The 21,198-nt window shown below is 36.3% G+C and overlaps 1 protein-coding gene across 1 annotated transcript in view; it reads left to right on the top strand.

Moving 5' to 3' along the window:
- Positions 1–21,198, top strand: part of AHCTF1 (AT-hook containing transcription factor 1) — a 44,372-nt gene that overhangs the window by 8,648 nt on the left and 14,526 nt on the right. The window contains exons 5-27 of the mRNA XM_071739133.1: positions 1,169–1,349; positions 2,134–2,341; positions 3,625–3,741; positions 4,761–4,845; positions 6,554–6,704; positions 8,496–8,628; positions 8,716–8,897; positions 9,339–9,400; positions 10,260–10,388; positions 12,377–12,467; positions 12,580–12,669; positions 12,829–12,969; positions 13,702–13,806; positions 14,568–14,661; positions 15,676–15,799; positions 15,911–15,967; positions 17,051–17,197; positions 17,972–18,159; positions 18,323–18,467; positions 18,559–18,690; positions 19,698–19,845; positions 19,928–20,078; positions 20,647–20,754. Of these exons, the coding sequence (XP_071595234.1) occupies positions 1,169–1,349; positions 2,134–2,341; positions 3,625–3,741; positions 4,761–4,845; positions 6,554–6,704; positions 8,496–8,628; positions 8,716–8,897; positions 9,339–9,400; positions 10,260–10,388; positions 12,377–12,467; positions 12,580–12,669; positions 12,829–12,969; positions 13,702–13,806; positions 14,568–14,661; positions 15,676–15,799; positions 15,911–15,967; positions 17,051–17,197; positions 17,972–18,159; positions 18,323–18,467; positions 18,559–18,690; positions 19,698–19,845; positions 19,928–20,078; positions 20,647–20,754 (2,969 nt within the window). The remainder of the gene's footprint in view (positions 1–1,168; positions 1,350–2,133; positions 2,342–3,624; positions 3,742–4,760; positions 4,846–6,553; positions 6,705–8,495; positions 8,629–8,715; positions 8,898–9,338; positions 9,401–10,259; positions 10,389–12,376; positions 12,468–12,579; positions 12,670–12,828; positions 12,970–13,701; positions 13,807–14,567; positions 14,662–15,675; positions 15,800–15,910; positions 15,968–17,050; positions 17,198–17,971; positions 18,160–18,322; positions 18,468–18,558; positions 18,691–19,697; positions 19,846–19,927; positions 20,079–20,646; positions 20,755–21,198) is intronic.

Genomic DNA, 21,198 nt, shown 5'->3' with positions numbered 1-21,198 from the left:
TCTGTCAGAAATACTGTCTTTAAAATATCTCAAACTTCCATAGTTGTGCTGTGAATGAGTGAGACACAGTCCCATGAATCTCAGAGTAGCAAGCAGCTGATCAAGAGTAGAAAATGCAGTAGAATGCAGATTCATTCTTAATATCACTTTCTGCAGTTTTTATCATTACTGTTTTAAGGCTTTAAAGATGACCTGAATTTCTGGACAGTTTTCCATATGGGTGTATCTTCTGTGGACAGCTACCTTGTACAGGTTTGCACTAACTTAGTAAATCTGGTCCGAAGTGTCAAGCCACTAGAGTATTCATAGTGACTGTGTGACTGTATGCCTTCTAGTGTAAGAGTAGATGTGTAGTCATTCAGAGCATTAAAAACATTAAAATTAAAGCATTTAACTGAAACTGAATTAAAGCAAAATCACAAGCCAAAAAAAAATGGCTTTTTTTTTTTTTTTGTGTGTGTGTGTCAGCATAATCTCTGCCCTCTGGATATACATGTGAAGTGCAGCAGAAAGCTGAAAATGTTACTGGAGTATTATTTGAATTGGATTCTAGTAAAAGCAAATCTGAATTTGAAACATTATTGTATTAAATTGGTTTATAATGGTTGTATGTTTCAGAACAATTAAATGATGTTTTCACAAATTTTCCTGGTTTGTATGAGGCAGAAGGGTAGCATTCAGATTCAGTGAGATGAGAAAAGTTTACTTTGTTCATTCTCAGGATGAGTGGGCAGTAGTCTAGGAGAATATGAAAAGCCAGTGCATAATTCAGTGAGGAAATATGCAATTCCATGGGCTTCTGCATGGAAAACTGATGTGTTAAGACCAGGAAACATATTTTTTTAAGTTTGCAGAAACTATGCAGAAATGGGAAAATATTAATTTGTACTGCAACAACAACAAAAAATCTAAAAGGTTAGAAGCAACATTTGAACTTTGGCTAATTCTGCAGCTAGATATGACCAGTGTTCCTGATTTTCTTATACAAGTCTTGTACACTTGGAGCAGCAAGAATTCGAATAATCAAAATACTTTTATTAGTCCTTTGAGTAGCAGAGAAGATGGGAAATTTAATTTGATTTGTAAGAAATCTGAAATGAAGTTGCTTGAATTACAAAAGGTACTTGTAAGCTTTGAATTACTGTATTAACTTATAGTTTTCACATAGGTAACTGCCATAGAACCCATAACCAGTCATGGAGGAGCCAGTATGAGCACTCGGCACCTACATCAAAGTCTGCGATGGCTCTTTGGAGTGGCAGCAGTAGCTACAGATGTTGGTCATCTCCTTCTGGTTGACCTTTGTTTGGATGATTTATCTTGCTGTCAGAATGAAGCAGAGTCATCAGGTAAGCTTGTGATTTTTCAACTAGAATTGAAAAGTAAAAAACCCTCACGCCTTTTATTCAAACAGTGTGCATTCCACTTTGAAGATCCTGGAGTGCAGACATTTAGGACTACTGCTGATTACAGATGGCAGTTTGATATTGTATTGTCCTGAACTGATTAAAAATGAGAGCCTCTTAATATTCTTTCCAATGTTATAAATCCCTCCCTCCTGCCAAGGTCCCCATGTCCCCATGATTCTTGGAAGTGATTTTTAGGGATTTTACCATCAGCCAGTGCAGCTGTCTGATGAAGTTGTTTCAGAGGTGTCCTATTGCATGGGAAAATGCTTCTGCTTCTGTTAAATAACTTGGGGCAAATTTTAGCCTTGTTTTTTTGAAACAAATGTGATCTGTCAAATATCATTCATTTGGATGAATGAAATTTTTGTATATTCAAATTGCATACACTTTTGGCTATAACAGCAGTGGCCAAGTTCAGGAGCTGATGTCACTTCAGATAGCTTCATCATAAGGCCCAGAATCCTGATCTATAGAGTCCAAGAAGAATTTCTGAAGGTTTCACTTTTTCCTGGTCTTGATCTCTGAGTGAGCATACCTCTCCAATCTGAGATTTCTTACATTCTTTGAATACCTAGAAAATGGATGTAGCAAAAAAAAATGTTGCATAGCTAGGTATTTTTGCTTGGGATGGTAGAACTAGTTTAAACGTGTTGTCACGTCAGGATGTAAAATGCAACCACAATGGCTAAGCACATTTCTTTCTTGTGTGTTTTTATGTGTGTAGATCTGGAAGTTCTCACTAGAATTCCTGCTGAAGTTCCTCAAAGAAGAGAAACTGCATCCAGAGAAGGGAGACATCTCTGTTTTCAATTACAAAATCCTTCAGGAACAGCAATATCAACCCTGTGCTTCATAAGCAGAAGCAATCAGCTCGTTGTGGGTTTTTCAGATGGCTACCTGTCACTGTGGAATATGAAAACTTTGAAGAGGGAGTAAGTAGGGCTTTACATGTGGCTCTGCCTGGAGGTGTGGGAGGTCTCAGTTTTTTGCTTAAGGAAATACATTAGTATATAGGGAGCTTTTCCAGGGATGGAAATTTTGAGTAAAATCTGGGAATGTTTAGAATTCTCTTCTGAAACAGATATTAAGTCATGCGTGGTGTAAGTGGACTGCATTCTCTGCAGTGAACTTGGATTGCTTTCCTTATTGTGCCTATGGACTGAGGAACTGTGAAAAGGAAACTTCTTTAGGTTATGTCAAGCAGTTAGGATGTGACAGGGCTGTTTTCTTTAAGACAGTTTGTTCTATTAGTAGCATTTAGTGAAACCAGGCTGTTTGTATTTTGATTAAACAAGTTACAAAAATTATTTTTCAGAACCAGTTCTTACAATTAGGGCATACATTGAAAGGCTTAACTATGTTAATAATGTGATTTTGGTGATTCTTTAAAGTTTTCAGGATGAAACTAGCCAGACATAAATCAGTAGCTGATTTGTGCCTGAAAATGTATTCTTTCCTACATTTCAACCTTGACTGAAAGAGGGCATTGACCCATTTCAAAGCTATGCTGTACATGGACAAAAGTTTGAAGATCCTGGTGTGCAGACACTTAGGACAATAAGGAAATAAGGATAAGGAACATGTAAATTTATAAGCAACAGAAAAATAAAGAGATTATTTTAAATCTGCCAAAAAGCAGTCTCACTTGAGATATTTGACCAAATTCAGATAAGAATTCACTTAAGCAAATTTGTGGTGACTCCCCAGAAACTATTGGGTGCTTAGATAGGCAATGGAGGAATAATTAAGTGGCAAGAGTAAATTGTGAAGGTGCATACAGTGTTCCCAAGTCTGGAAGAAAAATTCCTTCCATGATCCAAGTAGAGAAGTGAGCAATTGCTTCTGTTTTGTGCTCTTTTAAATTTGTTCAGAAGATACGCCACACCTTTAAGTTCATGATTGAAGATGGCTATCACAGTAGGAACAGTCTGTTGCCTGACAGCTGAAGAAATCATTTATGTTCCTCCTCCTCAGGCAGAGGAGAACATAAACTCAGGTTGTTGCATTTGGTGGACAGTTATTTCCTCACCTCTTGAGTGCTGCATAAAAAGAAGTCACTTCTTGACTCATTTGAGGTGGGAGTATGACTTGTGTTTTGAGGATAAGCATGCAAGGTGCTCCTCTTGCAGAAGAGGCAGCTTCCATTCTGCAAACTGTTAAGGCCAGCAGGTTCACCTTTCTTCTTTTAAATTTTTCTTTTTCTTTAAACCTGTAGGCACCACTCTCAGCTAGAAGGAGGAAGGATTCCAGTCTATGCTGTGACTTTTCAAGAGCCTGAGAATGATCCTCGCAATTGTTGCTACCTGTGGGCTGTTCAGTCTACGCAAGAAAGGTGAATAAGAACTTAGAATAAGGCAGTGCTTTTTTAGGAAAATATTTGCTCACAAACAGTTGATAAATGTATATTTATTTAGCTGTGCTGGAGATTCTCTCAAGTGTGGAAGGTGTTAAGCTTATAGTGCAGTATTTACAAGATTGAACAGAAGTGAAGAGAGACCTACTACTTCATACCTTCTGAAAGAAGGCAAAGCACCAGTGGCTCTATTTTTGTACTTGCCTTCTGAAATAATTTCCTTTGTTTCTTGATGACTGCTTCATGATTTGCTTGATATTGATGTTATGATGTTAAAATACCATTAAAAGTAGTTGTGGCTGCAGATCTAGAACACTAAATGTGTCAGTATAGCAGCTTGCTGCCCCTAAAGGGGAAAGGTGACAGTATTGCTGATGACTTTGTGCTCCTTGTGTTTGGAGTCTTTGTGAGCTAATTGAGCTTACCTGGCACAGAATAATCACTCTTCAGCAGAAAAGTCATAGAATTATAAAGGCTAGAGTTGGAAGAGACCCTGAAGATCATTTAGCTCCGACTGTCTTGCCATGGGCAGTGAAATTATCAATAATTTCCTCCTGATCTAATGAACCAAATCAGAATGTGGAAGGATGCAGTGTATGCAAAAGAGGGACTGGAACTTTGCTGGTAAGGGAGAGGGAGAAAGATCTGTCATTCAACAGCAGCAAGATACTTAATCAGCTGCAATCTTTCAAAGTTTGACTGCAAGGCAGTTTTGATGAAATCTCTTCACTTTGATCTATTTCCAACAATTATTAAATACATACAAGATACTAAAACTTTCAAATGGCATGGTTAGCACTTGCCCCTGAAGCTGTTAGTGTCAAAATTTTCACCTTTATGTTTTTGTGACTGGATGTGACAAACTACCACAGCTTGGGAAGTTGTGTTTTTTAGCAAGAGTGTACTATAAAGAAAACTTCTATCTAGGTCTGTTCAAATGATAGTGAGGATTATAATGTATCTTTGTAATCAAATTTCATACTTTATACCTTTTCCAGTGAAGGTGATGTTGTGAGTTTACATCTGTTGCAGTTAGCCTTTGGTGACAGAAAACGCTTGGTATCAGGACAAGTCCTGTATGAGGTAAGATGTGCATATATGTGAGGAGATTAAAATAGTAACTTTCTTAAAGTGTGGGTATTGGTGGATTTAGCAGGGCTAATCTTTACTGTCAAAATTCAGAACTGACTTAAAAAATATCTGCTTTGTCTTCATGGGAATGGTCTTTGTCCATATTTTTTTAAAACAAGTCATAAAATTTTATACTGCAGTGTTGCATGTTCCAGCTAGATTTATCTGCAAAAAGCCTGTATAAATTTAATTCCTGACAAGGAAGCAGCTTTTACAAATAAAATTATTCCTAATTTAAACTCCAGATTAATAACATGTCTTGCTCATCTTCCTTTCGTGAACAAGATGTGACAAGTGTCAGTTTTGACCTCAGTGGGTTGAAATGTTTCATCAGCCTTTAGGTATGGGACTGCTAAAAATTGTAGTTTACACTCTTTAAAAAATGCACACAAAACAATGAAATAGTGTTACTGGGTTTGTTACCTGAGAAAACTGTGGTGTAGTTAATGTAAGACTTTTAACATCTACAAGCTATGCAACCAGTTATACATTCACAGGCTTGTGAGATGTGGTTTGGGATATTTTACTCCTGCTTTCTTCTGCTTCCCCGTGATTAATGTTGTGGAAGACTGAAACAGGAGCCAATCTTACAGAGTAGTTGAAGAGAGAGCTAAGCTGCTGGACCCTCTTGTGAGAAAACACAGGTCCTTCAGCTAGCTTCTAAATGAGCTGTTTCATATAATTTCATTTTAGTGCTCTGAAATTGTAGGAAACTTGTGGGTTTTGTTGTTGTTTTGTTAGTTTGGTTTTGGGGTTTTGTTTTTTTGGATTTTTTTTATTTTTTAAATTTTTAATTGTAGAGCAGCTGTTTGTCCACAGTCCACAAATTCACGTGTTGTATGGTGAACTGTGCTATATTTGGAAAGACAGTATTTCAGTTAATACTTAGGAAATGGTGGTATCAGAGGTTGAACACAATCCTGACAGGGTTTTAGTATATCTCAGTGTACTTTACTTACTGAGTAATTTGTGATCCTAAATGCATTATCCGTGTGCATCCTGTGTGCTCTTTATTTTCCCCTTTTGCTCTGGGCTGTGTTTGGTGGATGTACTGGGGGATATTTCGCCCATTATCTGTCAAGATGAGAGAAGGAACTAGTAAGAGCTTATGTGTTTTGAAAGGAGATTGTTAAACAGTAAAAATTTCTAGTTTTTACTAGGGTACACTAGAGAGGGATATGTATTTGCTCTTCTGTTACAGATCTATACTATCTGTAGCTAAAATGTCTCTACAGAGGTGCTGTAATGCCATGACTTTTGTGACTCCTGTCAGTTCTGCAGTCAAGACATGGAACAAAGAGCTCAGTGTGCATATTGTTGCATTGTTTGATACCTCTGTGTAGATACATATTTAGGTCTATAAAGAAACCTTGATGTTGCAAGGAATTCTGCAAAACATGTTTAGATCTCAGTAATGTTAGAGAAATGCTAAATATTGAAAATGTGCAGAGGCTTTTGAGCCAGACTTACCCGTTACAATTTGATGCTTAATTCTCTTGTATGTCAGATTTAGTCTTTTACTTGCTATCAGAAATAAGTCCATGGGAAATATACAATGTAGTAGGTGTGTTATATTAGATATGTACATTCTTTCATATTTAGGTATAAAATGTTTTTACCTCAAAACGACCTTTTCTTTCTTGTTTTATTTTTTCTCTAGGGTTTGGAGTACTGTGATGAAAGGTACAGTTTAGATCTCACGAGTGGAGTCTTTTCCTTGAGAGGGCAAACCACCAATACCAAATTACTCAGCTGTCAGACTGTAGAAAAATTTCGCAACCATCTTGACAGAGAAGATAGCATCAATGAAGGTTTGTTCTGGAGTCTGTGTTTGGTTATTCTAAAGTGAATGGGTTTGGAATCCAAGCAATGAATACAATCAATACAATGAAGTCTTCAGTATCTGTGTAGTCTGGCTTGTTGGACTTCTTTAAAAACTGAGTGCTTTGAGTTATGTGGGACTACTTTAAGGGAAAAAATGTTTTATTTTATGCTGGCTGACATGCTCTAATAGTGTATGTTGGGGTCATCTCTGTAGTGCTGGTTGGCCATTCTTTCAGCTGTCTTCTTTCAACAATAACATCGTTTTCTCCATTGCTTAGGGATGTTACCTGAATTAATTTTATTTTTCCTTTCAAACCTGTGTCTGCATCTACATCCACTTAGTGGCTGGTCACAAGCAGTGTCTCCCAGGAATATAAAGCTGCTTAGGGAAGTGGTTGAGTCACCATCCTTAGGGGTATATGAAAGGCATGTAGACATGGGGGACATGGTTTAGTGGTGGAATTGGCAGTGAGCTTGGTTTACAGTTGGGTTTGGTATCTCAAGGGCCTTTCCCCTCTTATTACCTTAACTTGTGGTGTTACAAAGAAGAGACTTAGATGATCTTCCTAGGCTGTTTCTGTTTCTTACTTTTAAATTAGTTCTGAAATGGCATCTTCCATCTCTTTTCAATGCCATCCTCTCAGGATGTCAAAATCTGAGAAAAATGCCTTTGGAATTTCTCTAGTTGTGACATGTTTTTGTGGAGAGTGACTTCTAAAAACTTTTCAAAACCAACCAACCAAATCCCACTCCATACCCCCCACCCAATAAAAAGCCCAAACCAAAAAACAACCATAAAACCCACGAAACCAAAACCACCCTAAACCAGCCAAACCAACCAACCAAAAATAACCTGTCTCCTTTTTATGAAGTCTGGGGCATGGAGAAGTACCTGTAATTTTTCTGATGGTTTCTAATTGGTTTTTTTCAGAATCTGTTCAAGTTAAATTTTAGGCACACGTGAGCTTCTGTTGGGTTGAAGCTAGCAATGAGGCTGACTTCAAAATTACCAAAATAATTGGTATTTTCAAAGGCAATTTCAGCAGGTAGCTAAACTGAAATGGCAGAGAAGCTCACAATGAAACATAGTCAAGTGTGTGAGGATCGTTAAACAGTAATAATGAATTCAACAGAGAAACATTTTGCCAATCTGTCTTATTACTCTGTTAGGGTAAATTATGTACCACATGCTTTGTTTACAACTAGAGAATGTATTCTCCTTAGAGAAGACAGATTGTTCACTTACTGAGACAACTGGAGTATAACACTGAGAGAACTGGAATATAACTCTGTGCATGTTTAAGTTAAAATTGTAATTCCACTTTTCTGTGGAATTTTTTAATTTTTGTTTGATAATTGTTCCTTCAATCTAAATATGCTAGAAAGGAGCTATTCTTAAAACATGTAATTGAATCAAATCTGGAAATGAATGATGACAGGTTAGAGATGCAAGTGTGTATGATAATTATTTGTATGCTTACTAAAAGTAGCAATGTATGTGTTCCTAGCTTATTTTACTTGCTAAACTATTCATCTAGCTAAGCTTTTTGATAAAATCTTAATGTATGGAGAACTTAAATATCTAACAAGTGTGTCTTTGATTTGGCTTAGAACAAAAAAAAAAAAAAAAAGGGACAGTTTGACTGAAACCAATGAGTGATGTTAAATGTCCTGTATATTTTTAAAAATATTTGTAATAAGCATTATATTTCAACATTTATTTTGAAAATATTAATTATATTTTCTACAATTAAGAAACCATGTCTTGTCTTTTACAGTAATATCTCCTGACACCAGTGTATCAATCTTCAGTTGGCAAGTGCATACATATGGTCAGGGAAAACCATCTACTTATTTGGGTGTATTTGACATTAATCGCTGGTATCATGCTCAAATGCCAGATTCACTAAGGTAAGTTTTTATTAAGTTGTTTTCAATATTCCTACAAATAATTTGTTTGAATGTCGGTCTTCATCTTATGCACTTGTTTTCTTTAAGGCCAGAAGAACTCCTCCATGATTGCTCCTATTTTGCATTATGGTCACTGGATACTGTAATAAGTGTGACTTCTCCAAGCCTCATTTTGGACATTTTGGTACATGAGCGGAGTCTGAGTCGGGGAGTTCCTCCTACTTATCCACCACCTGAGCAGTTTTTTAATCCAAGCACCTATAATTTTGGTAGGTATTCCACTGCTTTTAATATTGCTAAGCTTAAACTGAGGTCAAATGACGTTATTGCTTCTTTTGTTCATTGTCACTCAAAAACGAAAGCAGAAATCCACAAGCCTCTGCAAACCTAACTGGTTATGTTATAATAACAAGGATTTGAATGTTGTGAAACATCTGTCTGTCTGCTGAGGTTTGGGTTCCGGTGCTTTTGTAATGTAGCCTGTGAAGTGGTGATGGTTGTAAGATGAAGTGACTGAACTGAAGCTCAAAGTACATGCACTTAGCAATAGAGATAAAATTTCTACACGTGGTAAGGTGGTAAGTGTTCTGGTGAAAAAAACGGGTACTGAGTTATATCTTTCCAGATACTACAATTTAAAAAAAACGTAAACTCGTCATAACATAACTGTGAGAGTATGGAAGATTCTCAAATGCTCATTGTTTCTGCAGCTGGTACGTGCTTGCTGAACTCTGGAGTTGTTCATATGACTTTCACCGGCTTTCAGAAAGAGGTGATTTTTTACTTTATTAATATACACCTTTTCTAAGTTTTCTATTGAGTTGTTTAACTGATTCAAATCATTCAGAGACGAATTTCTGTTCATCCTGCCCATCCACATACCTAATTGTAATTGTATGCTTCCAGTTTTATGCAAATATTAGTGTTTTAGCTCCACTCTTGCGGCTGTAAAGCTACCATTGTCTTCTGTTGAAGCACAACCAGGGATTGGATGTGTAGAAAGGAATACAACATTGCTCTAGGGGGAAGAAAAAAAATGTGGAAGCCAGGGAAAGCTGATGCTTCTTTATTACCCATTAGTCAAACTGTCCTCACAGTCTTGAGTTTTGATCCCTGATTAACTTGAAAAAGCAGGGCAGAATGGAGAAAATGAAAAATTGTTTAACTTAAAGGAAATGAACATTTTTTTCCTCCCAAATCTGGACAGATTATACTATCTTAGAATTATTTGTCACAATCTGTGCAATCAGTGAAAAATAAGTTTCAGCTCACTAAGTATCAACATCAACCAAGTCAAGATCTTCCAAAGTATGACTCAAAGTTGTGTGTCAGTTTTAGCTTATATAGAATGTATTTTGTGTCAGTGTTCAGGGAAAGAGAAAGGCCTCTGTATTGACAGAGAAGCTAGAAAATAGTTAGGCATTGCAAGGATTGACACTTTATTTTACAGGATGTTTTTTAGAATAAACTCTACACAGTAATGCTTACTCAGATTGCTAATTTAAAGTAAGCAACTGATGCAAGATGTCTGGCAGTTTAAGTGAACACTTGTTATTTCTTTTAGTTATCTAAAACCTTAGTAACTGAATAATAATGCTGTCTTAATCTGTAATATTTAATTGATGTTTCAGACCTTGAATTTCTTGAAGAAATCTGGTCCTTCAATACCTGAAGCCATTCATGATAGCTACAATAGGTGTCTGTTAGCTGGCTTATTGTCTCCAAGGCAAGTTGATGTCCCACCATCCAGTCTGAGTCAGGTGAGTGCATACCAGGGAATCAGGGGTGAAATGCATCCATCTTGCCTGACAGGGCTGGAGAGGCTACAAGACATAGTCATCTGATTTTCATATCATTTGCAAGTTGCACTGGAATGCAGGTGTTGACTTTAAGTAGCAGAATTGGGTAGTAGTATTCTTGCATCCAAGCTACTGAGTTTGACTGGAAGCAGCCCTAAAATAGATCTGTCTTAGGAGACCTGTCTGTTAATTCTGTGCCACAGAAGTGTTGGGTTCAGTGCAATAGCTGACAACGAGGGTATCTCACGGGATGTGAGCTATTGCAAACACCTGCTTGTGCACTGTATGTGCTCACTTGCTTCCAAGGAAGTGGCTGTGGTAACCAATTGCAGTTGTCAACTCCACCTGACAATTGCATCACCATTTCCTCTCATCATTTCCTGTCATCAGTAAGCTCTCCTGCAGCCCCACCAAGTAGATCTTCATCTCTGTAGCCTTTGCCTTATGCTGCAGTAGCCCTACTGCCCCTCTTAGACTGCCCTTATGTTGCCACAACACCTGAATCATCTTTATCTCATAACACCAAATACCTCCTACCTGCTTTATCCCACCATAGTGGCTTCCCCCCCCTCTATCATAGGGTTTCCATTAGCAGTACACCAACCTTTGTCTCCCATCTGGAGAGTGATAAGGGATGGAGCCCTTGTGATGAACAGCCCATCTTCACCCTGGCAGGATCTAAGCTAAATGATCAGTTAGCCCTGGTGCAGGGAGTGATCAGTAGCAGTCTTCCCACTGCCTTCATCTTCCTGTCCACTGGATTCTTACCCAGTTTTCAAAGTGTGTTAAGGCACATAACATTTCTGCAGTGTGGTAGCTAAAATAAATATCCTGGCAAGCTGACCTAGCCCATAGACTGTTTATTTTGCAAGCATGATGTAGACTGTTATGTTCAAATTAGATGTTCTGATGTTAGCTTCTGTTTGGGAATAACTTGAGCAATCAAGAAAATTTTTAATAACCTTTGCTAAATTGTGACTGTATCATTCAGTGACATGCTATGGATGTGAGCAGGGGTTTCTTTTGAATGGTAGTGAGACAAATTTCAGAAGGATGGTTATGAAGCTTGGTTTGGAGTTCTGTTTGCCCACCGTAAGTAGTACTTGGTGTGTTTCCTTGTCTGAAACCAGTTTTCAGAAAAAGATGGAAACATCACGTGCTCTAATGTGTAGAAATCGCTTTGAATGTAATGATTTTTCTTAGAAGAGAAAGATACTTTAAAATGTTTAAAAAAACAAACTAAAAAGAAAAAAAGAAAAATCTTACGAATTATCATTTCCCCTGAAAGACTTATCAGAGCACTATCTGAAATAAGCTACTACTTCATATTGCATGTCTTTGCATACCTATGCATTATCCTTCTAAAGGAATACCACTACATTATGATACCATATTTGAACAGCCTAAATTTTAAACCTATTCAAATTTATTCGCTTCTCTTCTTTTTTTATTTTAGAAAATCTTTAATTAATGTTCTGGGTGTCAAAAAGTGCTTTATGTCTTCATGGTCCAGCAAGCTGCTTGACCTTAGCTTCACTGTTTCCATGCAAATATTGCACAGTTGTATGGGTCCTGCCCTCTTTATGCCTTCGTGATGGCAAACTTATCCACACAAAGTACTTAATGGATATTAGCAGAGGATATTATTGAAAACAGTTAACTAGAACTCAATAATTTAAGACTACAATGCAGAGGCATGCAAATGAAGATTAGAAATAGCCTTCAGTAAGTTGAAATGTCAGAAGAAGAGTTAGTGTGGTTCCTCAGACCAGCAAGCAGTCCAGCCTGTGGCTAGAAATACGAAAAAGATTGTGGGATTAGTTGCATGTGTACTGTTGGCTTTGTGATGTCTGAATGAGTAAACACTGTTAGAAACAAACACTTTGTGTTGATGGTTCAGATATTGAAAGTGTGAAAGAATCTAATTGCATTTTATCTGTTACCTTTAGGAAGAGCAGTTAGAAGCAATATTGTCGGCTGCTGTCCGGACAAGTTCTTTAGAACTTCTGACTGGATTCATTAAACATTGGACATCTGAAGGTAATTTTTCTTACGTTGGTTTGATTTTATATATTTTTTTTATATATAGTTTGAAATTGTTGATTCATTTCTTTTTTCTGTTTATTTTTTTTGTTTTGTTTTTTTTTTAAAGAGCAGCCAAGTTCTGCTGTTAATTTACGGTTTGTTCTTGAGTGGACGTGGAACAAAGTGATCACTACTAAAGATGAATTTGACCAGATATGTGAGTACTCGTGTAGTTACTCTGCAGCTATTAGATAATTATTTCTAATTGAGCTTGTTCAGTGTCTGCCAGTATGTGATACTGCACACTGTTCTTTGTGTATGTTGAAACTGTGAAATTGCTCCGTAGCCTAATGATTGAATATTTATTCTTGAAAAGGTGTTCCGCTGTTTGATGGCTCTTGCAACTTCATTGACCCACAGACACTACAGTCTCTGCAGAACTGCCAGTTGCTTTTGAGCAACCTTGGCACAGTCTTAAACTGTTTTCTAACAGAAGCACACGAGCTTACTGAAAGAGGTTTGTAATAGTGTTGCTAGATCTTTTCTTTGGTATGTTTTATTATGGTTTGGAATTACACTTGGGTTGTAATTGTGGCAATGTTTTATTTTTGGTGATTGGAAGACAGTCAGATTTTGCTAGGAGAAGGGGCTTAAATCTGAGAAGTTGTGGCTCCCACCTACTATGTGCTGAGTTCGAGGAAGTTTTTGTGGAGTTTATGGAAGTGGGAAGGGGAGGCTACCTTCAGCAAGGAGCTGTGTAGGCAACTGGGTTGAAGTTAGAGCTGCTGGATGTGGAAATGCAGAAAAGGATTCTTTGAATTCTTAGCTAGCAAATTTTAATTGCATGCAAGTATTGTATTGCACATTTCTAGAAAAATTGACACATAAATGACTGAGTTAGTTGAGTTTTTCTAGCTTTTTATCTACTGAATTGTTGTTTGGTTATTGGGGAAAAATCTTTCTCTTTGCTGTAGTAAAAACCTGCTACTTGGAAACAACTGTCTTATTCATGAGTGTATTTAATAGTTCAGACTATCATTTTTTAATTTTAATCCTTAGTGAATCTGGTTCTTTTTAAGAATAGCTTTTTGGTAGAGATTGTGGGTTTTTCTTCAAGTAAGAAAATGATACAGAGTGAAAAATGCAAAGACAAAGATTGCTGTATTGTTTGTATAATTTCTGTTTAGTCTGATGAAGAGAATTCTGTAAAAAAGAAAGGAATAACAAAAATCTTATGTCTTTTTTTCAGGTTTTGCGGACTTGAAAAACAAGCAGATGATAACTGGCCTCATTTCTTTGTACGCACAAGTGGTCCTCTGGTTCTGTCGCTCTGGTCTCCTTCCAGAGGGTTTAGGTAAACTGTAATACATTTGTAACAAGGAAATAATGCAGTAATTGATTCCCCTGCCACATTCGTAGCCATGCTTTTCTCAAGCTTTTTCAGTAACAAGTCATGTTGGTTCAGTGAAAGGGGATGCTGAAGTTCAGTTGCTGAAACAGATTTTAGTGTTTTTTCAAGTGTGTAGTGGAGAATAATGCAACTGGTTTTTTTTCCAGGGTGTTTTTTTAGAAATAGCAGTAAGTCTCTGACTTAAGTAGTTGCTTATGTCCACAGCTTGGAATACATGAAATTTTAAACAAAAAACAACCAACCAATACTGGAATGCTTGTTTTTTACAGTGAAAGCATTACCTACCTGTTTGAAACCTTTTGGTCTCTTCTTGAGGAAAACTACACATTGGAAAGGCTTCTTTATGTAGATATATTATAAATTCTATTGTCAGCCTTGATTGTCTTAGAAATGCTTTCATGATACATTAAAAAAACCCCAAAACATTCCTTTTGAGAACTGTTTTTTATAGTGAAGTTCAGTTTATATTACACCTTCTGAGTGGTACCTCATGTATAAGCCTGAAATGTTACTGGAGACAAGAAGGAGTAGAGTCTTGGGTCTTGTATTTCTTTCATTAAAGGTAAAACCATGATTGGCTTCTTTCAGAGTTGGCTGGAGGCTTCTTGGTGCTTAGCTTGTGTGATAATGCCTTTTTAGTCAAACATCTTGGTGTAAAAACATGATACTACTTTTTTAACTTGCTTTTACTTTATTTCCTATAGATGACAATATGCATTTGTCTAGACCTTTCTACAATTATCCTCTGATTCAGAGCTACTATACCAGTCATCGACAGAAACTTGAATGTTTATCAAGGTGAGCCTTACATGAACATTCTGGAGCATCTCCATTACAATTTAGAATTGGAAGTGAATGGCTTTTTTTATCAACAGTTGTATTTGCTATGCTTAGTGCATTTGCTGGCTGTACTCTTAACCTCTCTGATGGATGTGTTCTGTTGAGCAGAGAGGTTACTTTCCTGTGCTAAAATGTTTATATATACCTCTGCTCAGTGCAGAGGTTATCATTGGTATCATAATTTTTTAGTAGTGTTGTCAGTTCTATATAATTTGTTACTTCTGAAAAAGACCACGTGATTCAGGTAGCATCAGCTGTCTCCAGTTCAGCAAAGCATGGTGTTCACAGTACAATTCTTTTGGACACAGAAGGAAGCAGGTTTTAGAAAAAGACAACAGTGATCCCTTTCATTTGCTAGTAACAGATGGTAATAATTGTATTGGCCTAAATCTCCTACTTACAAGTATATTTATATAATTCAGTCAGATAGTCAGAGTTAGGGGTAGTTGCCACACCTAGCACTCTACTGGCTATTGGATGGAAGTCACTTACTAATGTAAACTCCTTCCTGGACAGGTTTACTGGCATACAGGTGATATCCCTTGGGTTAGGTTATACTAGGTTTTATTTGGTTATTGTACAGTTTTGAGACTGTTGTGTTCCCTGTTAGATGATGTGAGATGAATTTTGGCACTTAAACTTTGCTGCTACTTGCTTGTACTACAAGTAATACAACAAAAAAGAAAACCTGAAAGCTAAGAGGTCATATCAACTTTTCCCTTAATAAGAGAGCTTTTAGGTTTTCTATTTTGAACTCCTTTAATCACAGAATGTGATCTAATGAACATCTTTCATCTGGCTCCGAAATGTCTTTCATGTCTATTCCAAGTCAAAATAATGCCTTTGTATGTTTGTTACTTTTTTTGACTCATGGGAACTTTTTTTTGTTTTTTTTATTGGAGGAAATCTGTTACACTGAGAGGCTGGAATTAGTTTTACTCTGTCCAAATGCTTCCTACTTTTTTTTTCCAGAGGAAAATGGGATTCCGACTGCTTGATGATTGATGGAATGATTTCCCAGTTAGGAGACCAAGTGGAGAAGTTGTGGCAGAGAGAGGAAGGGGGAACTGGGAAATATCCACCTGCTAGTTTACATGTAAGTGTTATGTTCACTGCAAATCACAAGAACCACCCCCTTCCCCAAAACCCCACCTAAAAGCCAATGATTTCTGATAATAGTTGTTAAACTTTTAATTTTTCATTTCAGGCACTGCTGGATCTCTACTTGCTAGAAGGAGTCGAAGAAAGTTACAAACATGCAATTGTATCCTTGCTAGTTATTTTATTGCACTTTTAGTAGAGACACATAAATATTCTTAAAAGTTTCTCACCTGTGTTTAATAGCTCTTAAAATTTATGCTTCAAAAACAATGGAAGTGAAAGACATTTAGTTTAGAATAACAAGACAGAATCATTATTTTATTTCTTTGCATTATGGACTCTATATTTTTTTTTAATGTTTTGTTGCAAAATATTTTCTGGGTTGAGAAAAGAGGTTTACTAAGAAATGTTAAAGATAAAAATGCCCTCTAGTTTTTCTAAAAATTTAGACAGTTTTTAATTTTTCAAAAGCACCTATATCTGAAGCAAATGTCTTACTAGTGTGATCCACTAAAATGTGCTGATTCAGAGCAGAAGGATTTCTAACCAGTACCTGATTTTTGCTGACATAATTTATTTTCCAGCACAGCAAACAGTTCTTCCTTTTGTTCTGTTAAAAAGAACAGTTCAAACACACAGAATAATAAACAGTTTCTTTGGGCAAAAACTGAATTTTTAAACTGCTGAGATATACGTAATGTTGTTGCCTGATGTAAGAAGTTTAGGTTAGAGGTTGTTTAGAAACTGTTGTACCTCAGAGCTGTTTTATTGGATCATGTCCCTAAAAACAGATGCCACGAGGAGAAAATGACACTACCAGTGTCAATGCCATCTGAATTGTATTGCAAAACACCATAATTTACATTGTTTTATGCACTCTACAAATGAGAGGAAAAAAAGTACAACTCTAAAATTTGTTTGCTTTGTTAATTAAGCTTTGGGTGTTCAAATGTTTGAATATCCAACTGGTAACTCCACTGACTGAAGAGAGAGCCTGAGTTTGTAACAGGAGTATTTGAATATATAAAGCGAGCCTTTTTGAATGCCTAAATCAAAGTTTATTTCTTTCTGGTTATTTATTCAAAATACAATTTTTTTAGGACCTGACTGTCATTAGGCATAATATCTGAAAATGGCAAAAGAAATTCATTAGTACTTTCTGCTTCCTACCACTCTTAATAGTCTTATTTCATTATGGTTTTTTTTCTTACAAATTTATTAGCCTTAATTAAATACTTGATATCAGACAATTTACTTGCTGCTAGATATCATGCATTCCATTCCAAACAAAACAGAAACTTCAATCGACTCCTTCCCAACAGCCTTTGCTATCCCTTGGGGTCTTGTTAAGCTTATCCAAGGTTTTTGGCTTCTAGATCACAACGATTATGAAGTAAGTATGATATAGTTTAGTTCAACATCCATTGGAGTATAAAGCTATGATCTATAGAATGACTATAAAAAATTGGTGCTTAGCTAATAGGTGCTAAAACATTAGAGGCTTTTTTGTATGGTATGACATCTTCAGCAATAAATTATTATTTGAAATTTAATTTTAATCACTTTAACAGGAATTGATTGAAATTGAAAACAGAATAAATCAACTTTAATAATGCTTGATATTTGCATTTTCAAAGGCATCTGTGTAGGTTATTTTCAGCAGACCAGTTGAGCACTTTCTCAAAATCAGTGTTGTAGGCACCCTTAGTATTGAAACTATAATCATAGTTTGCTCATAAGCAAGATTTGAAATGAAAGACAGCAAAACTGACTTTCAAACCTAATTCATGTTTTTTCTGATGCTGAAAATTGTTCTTTGCTTGTCATAATGTCAATATAATAGTGTAACATATTAATAATAATATTGTCTGGGAGAACAACTTATTATTTAGTAATGTATTACTAAAAATCTCTTTATAAAGAGATTTGATAAACCTATCAAAGTGTGAGTTACTGTCTTTAAATGGGTAACCTCATGTCCTGTGTGTGTAACTAAACATTTTTTGTGGGAATACTGTAGAATTTTTATTCACATGTCCTGTATCAAGTACTTCATTAATTATTCATAAAAGTTTATTTTACACACATTCACCCTTACTTAAAAAGAACGTTTTTGTTGCCTGTGTGTGTGTAAGTGTTTTATAAACCTGATCCCTAACTTCTACAGAATTCCCTGGCCCTGCTCTTTCATCCAGCTACAATCAAAACTGTGTCATGGCAACACATGAGGATTATTCAGTCTCTCATGTGCCAAGGAGAGCACAGACGAGCCCTCAGATACGTGCAGATGATGAAGCCATCGATGGCGAGCAGCAGCGAAGTGCGGCTTTTCCTCACCGTGTTGTTGTCCAATAGGTAAATACCTCTCACCATTTTGGCATTGAGACACAAAGTTGGCAAACAAAGAATACAAATCACTATCTCCTGAATTTCCACTAAAATTTGAATGTAATAATTTTGAGGCATATTTTGTTTATGCAATGAATATTCCTCTACATATCAAAAAAATTGATTGCAGGTGCATGGTGGAGGCTTGGGGTCTGGTACAACAACACACCACTAAGTTAAACGTGGAAGAGCTGCTAAAACACATGTATGAAATCTGTCAGGAGATGGGACTAATGCAAGACTTACTGAAGCTACCTTTCACTGCCACTGAACAAGTAAGTGTAGACCACAAGAAGTTTTAATCATCTGTTTGAAAGGAGAAGAGGCAGAATCATAATAATTTTTTTAATGTGTCCTTTCCTATAGGAGAGTTTGGAGAGGTTTTTGCAGACCAACTCTGGGGTTCAGAATAATGAATTTCTTTTGGTCCACCATCTTCAGCATTCCAACTATATCCCAGCAATACAGTTGAATCAGTCAATGAAAGCTGATCTTACAGTAAGTGTAGAAGCTCTGTCATGTATGCCAACTTCTGGTTTGGGTTACTCAACGGTTTTCAATGCTAAATAAAAATCCTACTTTTTTTTTTTTTTTTTTTTTTTTTTTTAAGTTTCTACAGCTTAAGTTACAGCTGAACCTAGAATTTGAACAAATTATTTCACTGCTTCAAAGCTACTCTGTGAAGTTAAAAAGTCAATTTTACAGAACATTGTAAAACACTTTGTTTGCATCTGAGGAATAAATATATTTCTTAATAGCCAATCTTATAATTCAGCTATTGATATATGTATGTTACATACTAAAAGCTGTGTCACTCGCTTCTGTGGAATGAAGAGTATGTTGTATATAATCTCTTGTATCTTGCAACTTGATTTTTCTACCTGAGAGCAGGCTGGATATCAATCCACCGATAAAATTTGTGTGCTGGTTTTTGGGTTTGTTTGTTGGGTTTCTTTTTCCCTCAGAATAGCCAGATTTAATGTTAATTTCTCTTATGCATTTGTGATGCATTTGCTGTTTACTGATCCAGTGAATTAAACTTAAAAGGTGGTTTTGGAAGGTTTGGTTCTTTAATCCAGGCAGCTGGTGTATGTAGGTGGCTTTTTCTGATGTGTTTAATAGTCACATCATTTTTGCCTAGGGTAATTTGCAGTTGTCCTGTATATTCAATCATCTTGGGCATTGGTGTTTCAGGAAAAAAGAGCCTGCGTTTTTTAAGCTGTTGAAAATTGCAGGTCATAACAAGTGTATCAGACTAAAACTCTGCAGAGTGTCAGAATGGTTTTAACTTCCACATTGTAGGTTGTTGTTATTTTAGTCTTCCATTTTGCTCAAGATGAAATTTGTGCTGATGTGTAGAACTTGCTGCTCTTCTGTGCAGTGTCTGTGTTTTAATCTATAGGTAGAGGGAACTTACTCACTAATAAGGCAAAGCACAGTTGTGCAGTGTACAATGAACTGCTTGTAATCAATTTACATTTTGATTTATGCTTTTCATTCATCAGAATGATTGTGATCCTCGCTTGAGAGAGAGAGCAGATGCCAGAAATTCTATATTAGACCACTATGGCAAGATCCTGCCTAGAATTCAAAGGAAGCTGGCTGTTGAGAGAGCCAAGCCTTATCGTTTGCCTTCATCAGTCTTAAGAGAAGGTAATTTAGGCATGGGAAATAAAATGGACAACTAACCATCACTTTGACATAAGGCTGATAAATTTTCTTTCTTGCTCTACAGTCACAAGACCAAAGCCATTATCAACAGTAACAAAGCAAGCTAATGCAGGAAATGTGCGTACCAGAGCAACTTTCATCAGTAATGTGTTGTCCAAAATTGGAGAAGTATGGGTAGGAAATGAGCAGAAAACCAGTTTCTCGCAATATGATAGGTAAGCAGCCTTTTAAAAACCCTTTTTTCTTGAGCTATGTGTTTGGAGAGAGAGAGAGAGAGAGAGAGGAAGAGAGAAAGAGAGAGAGAGAGGAAAATCAATGTGGATAATGTTAGTGTTTTGGAAGGGAAGGTGCACCTTTGTTTGGCTTTTTTCCTTATACACCATAGAATGTATAAGAGCCAAGACATCATCAGTAATATCTGGAGAGAGATATTTTCTGCTATGATAATTACTTATGCAAATACATATATTAACATGATGGTGAATGTTTTGATAGCATTTATGATAGCTGAAACTAGAACTATGATTACCCTCATGCTGTTGGTATATAGATTTTGATACTCTTGATTGTGTGATTAAATAGTAATCTTCCACCAGTTTCTGCCTTATTTCTTGCTTTTTTTACCTAAAAATAGGCAGAATGATAAAGAGCAGAAAAGAGTCTAGTAGTTGTCTGATTTCCCTACACCTGATACAGCTAAATGAACTTGAATTCTGGTATGTTTGGACTTCAGGGGATGAAAGCCAGTTACATTTCCCTTTACATCTTCCTTCCAAATTCTAGCCCTAGAGCTACAGAGCTGCAAGTCAGAAGACATCCTCTCCCTGATGTAGAGTTGCGTGATGCATTTGTTGGGACACCACTCACAAACTTTTCACGAAAATGTTCCAGGTATAGTTAGATCTATGGAAGGAATATTTGAAAAAGGCTCTTGCTTTTCATATATATGTGTGTGTGTGCTGTTTTCTAGTTATTCTGCTTGCATTTAGTTTTTCTATCTGTTAAAGAAATGGTCAATTCTAGGGACACAAATAAGTGGAGAATTTGAAGTGCTTTCAGCATTGCAATGTAAATGAATCTTCTGGCATGAGAATTATATCACTTGTGCAAATCAAAATTGGATTACTCTAGCCTCAGAGGCAGTGATTGGGGAAATTAAGTAGGCAATAATAAAGTAAACAATGTAAAAAAATAATTATTAAAAAAAAGCCTGTATCTTGTTCATGGGCCTGATATGCCACCTGAACAGCGAAGGTTCATCTGTATTTTGTGTTCATTTTTTGTTATGCATCATCTCAGATTTCTTGAATGCAGCATGATCTTTATTAATTTATT

This window comes from Heliangelus exortis, chromosome 3 (assembly GCF_036169615.1).
Source record: "Heliangelus exortis chromosome 3, bHelExo1.hap1, whole genome shotgun sequence".
Taxonomy (NCBI): domain Eukaryota; kingdom Metazoa; phylum Chordata; class Aves; order Apodiformes; family Trochilidae; genus Heliangelus; species Heliangelus exortis.
The sequence above is the reverse complement of the archived record's forward strand: the minus strand, read 5'-3'. Positions and strand labels throughout refer to the sequence as shown.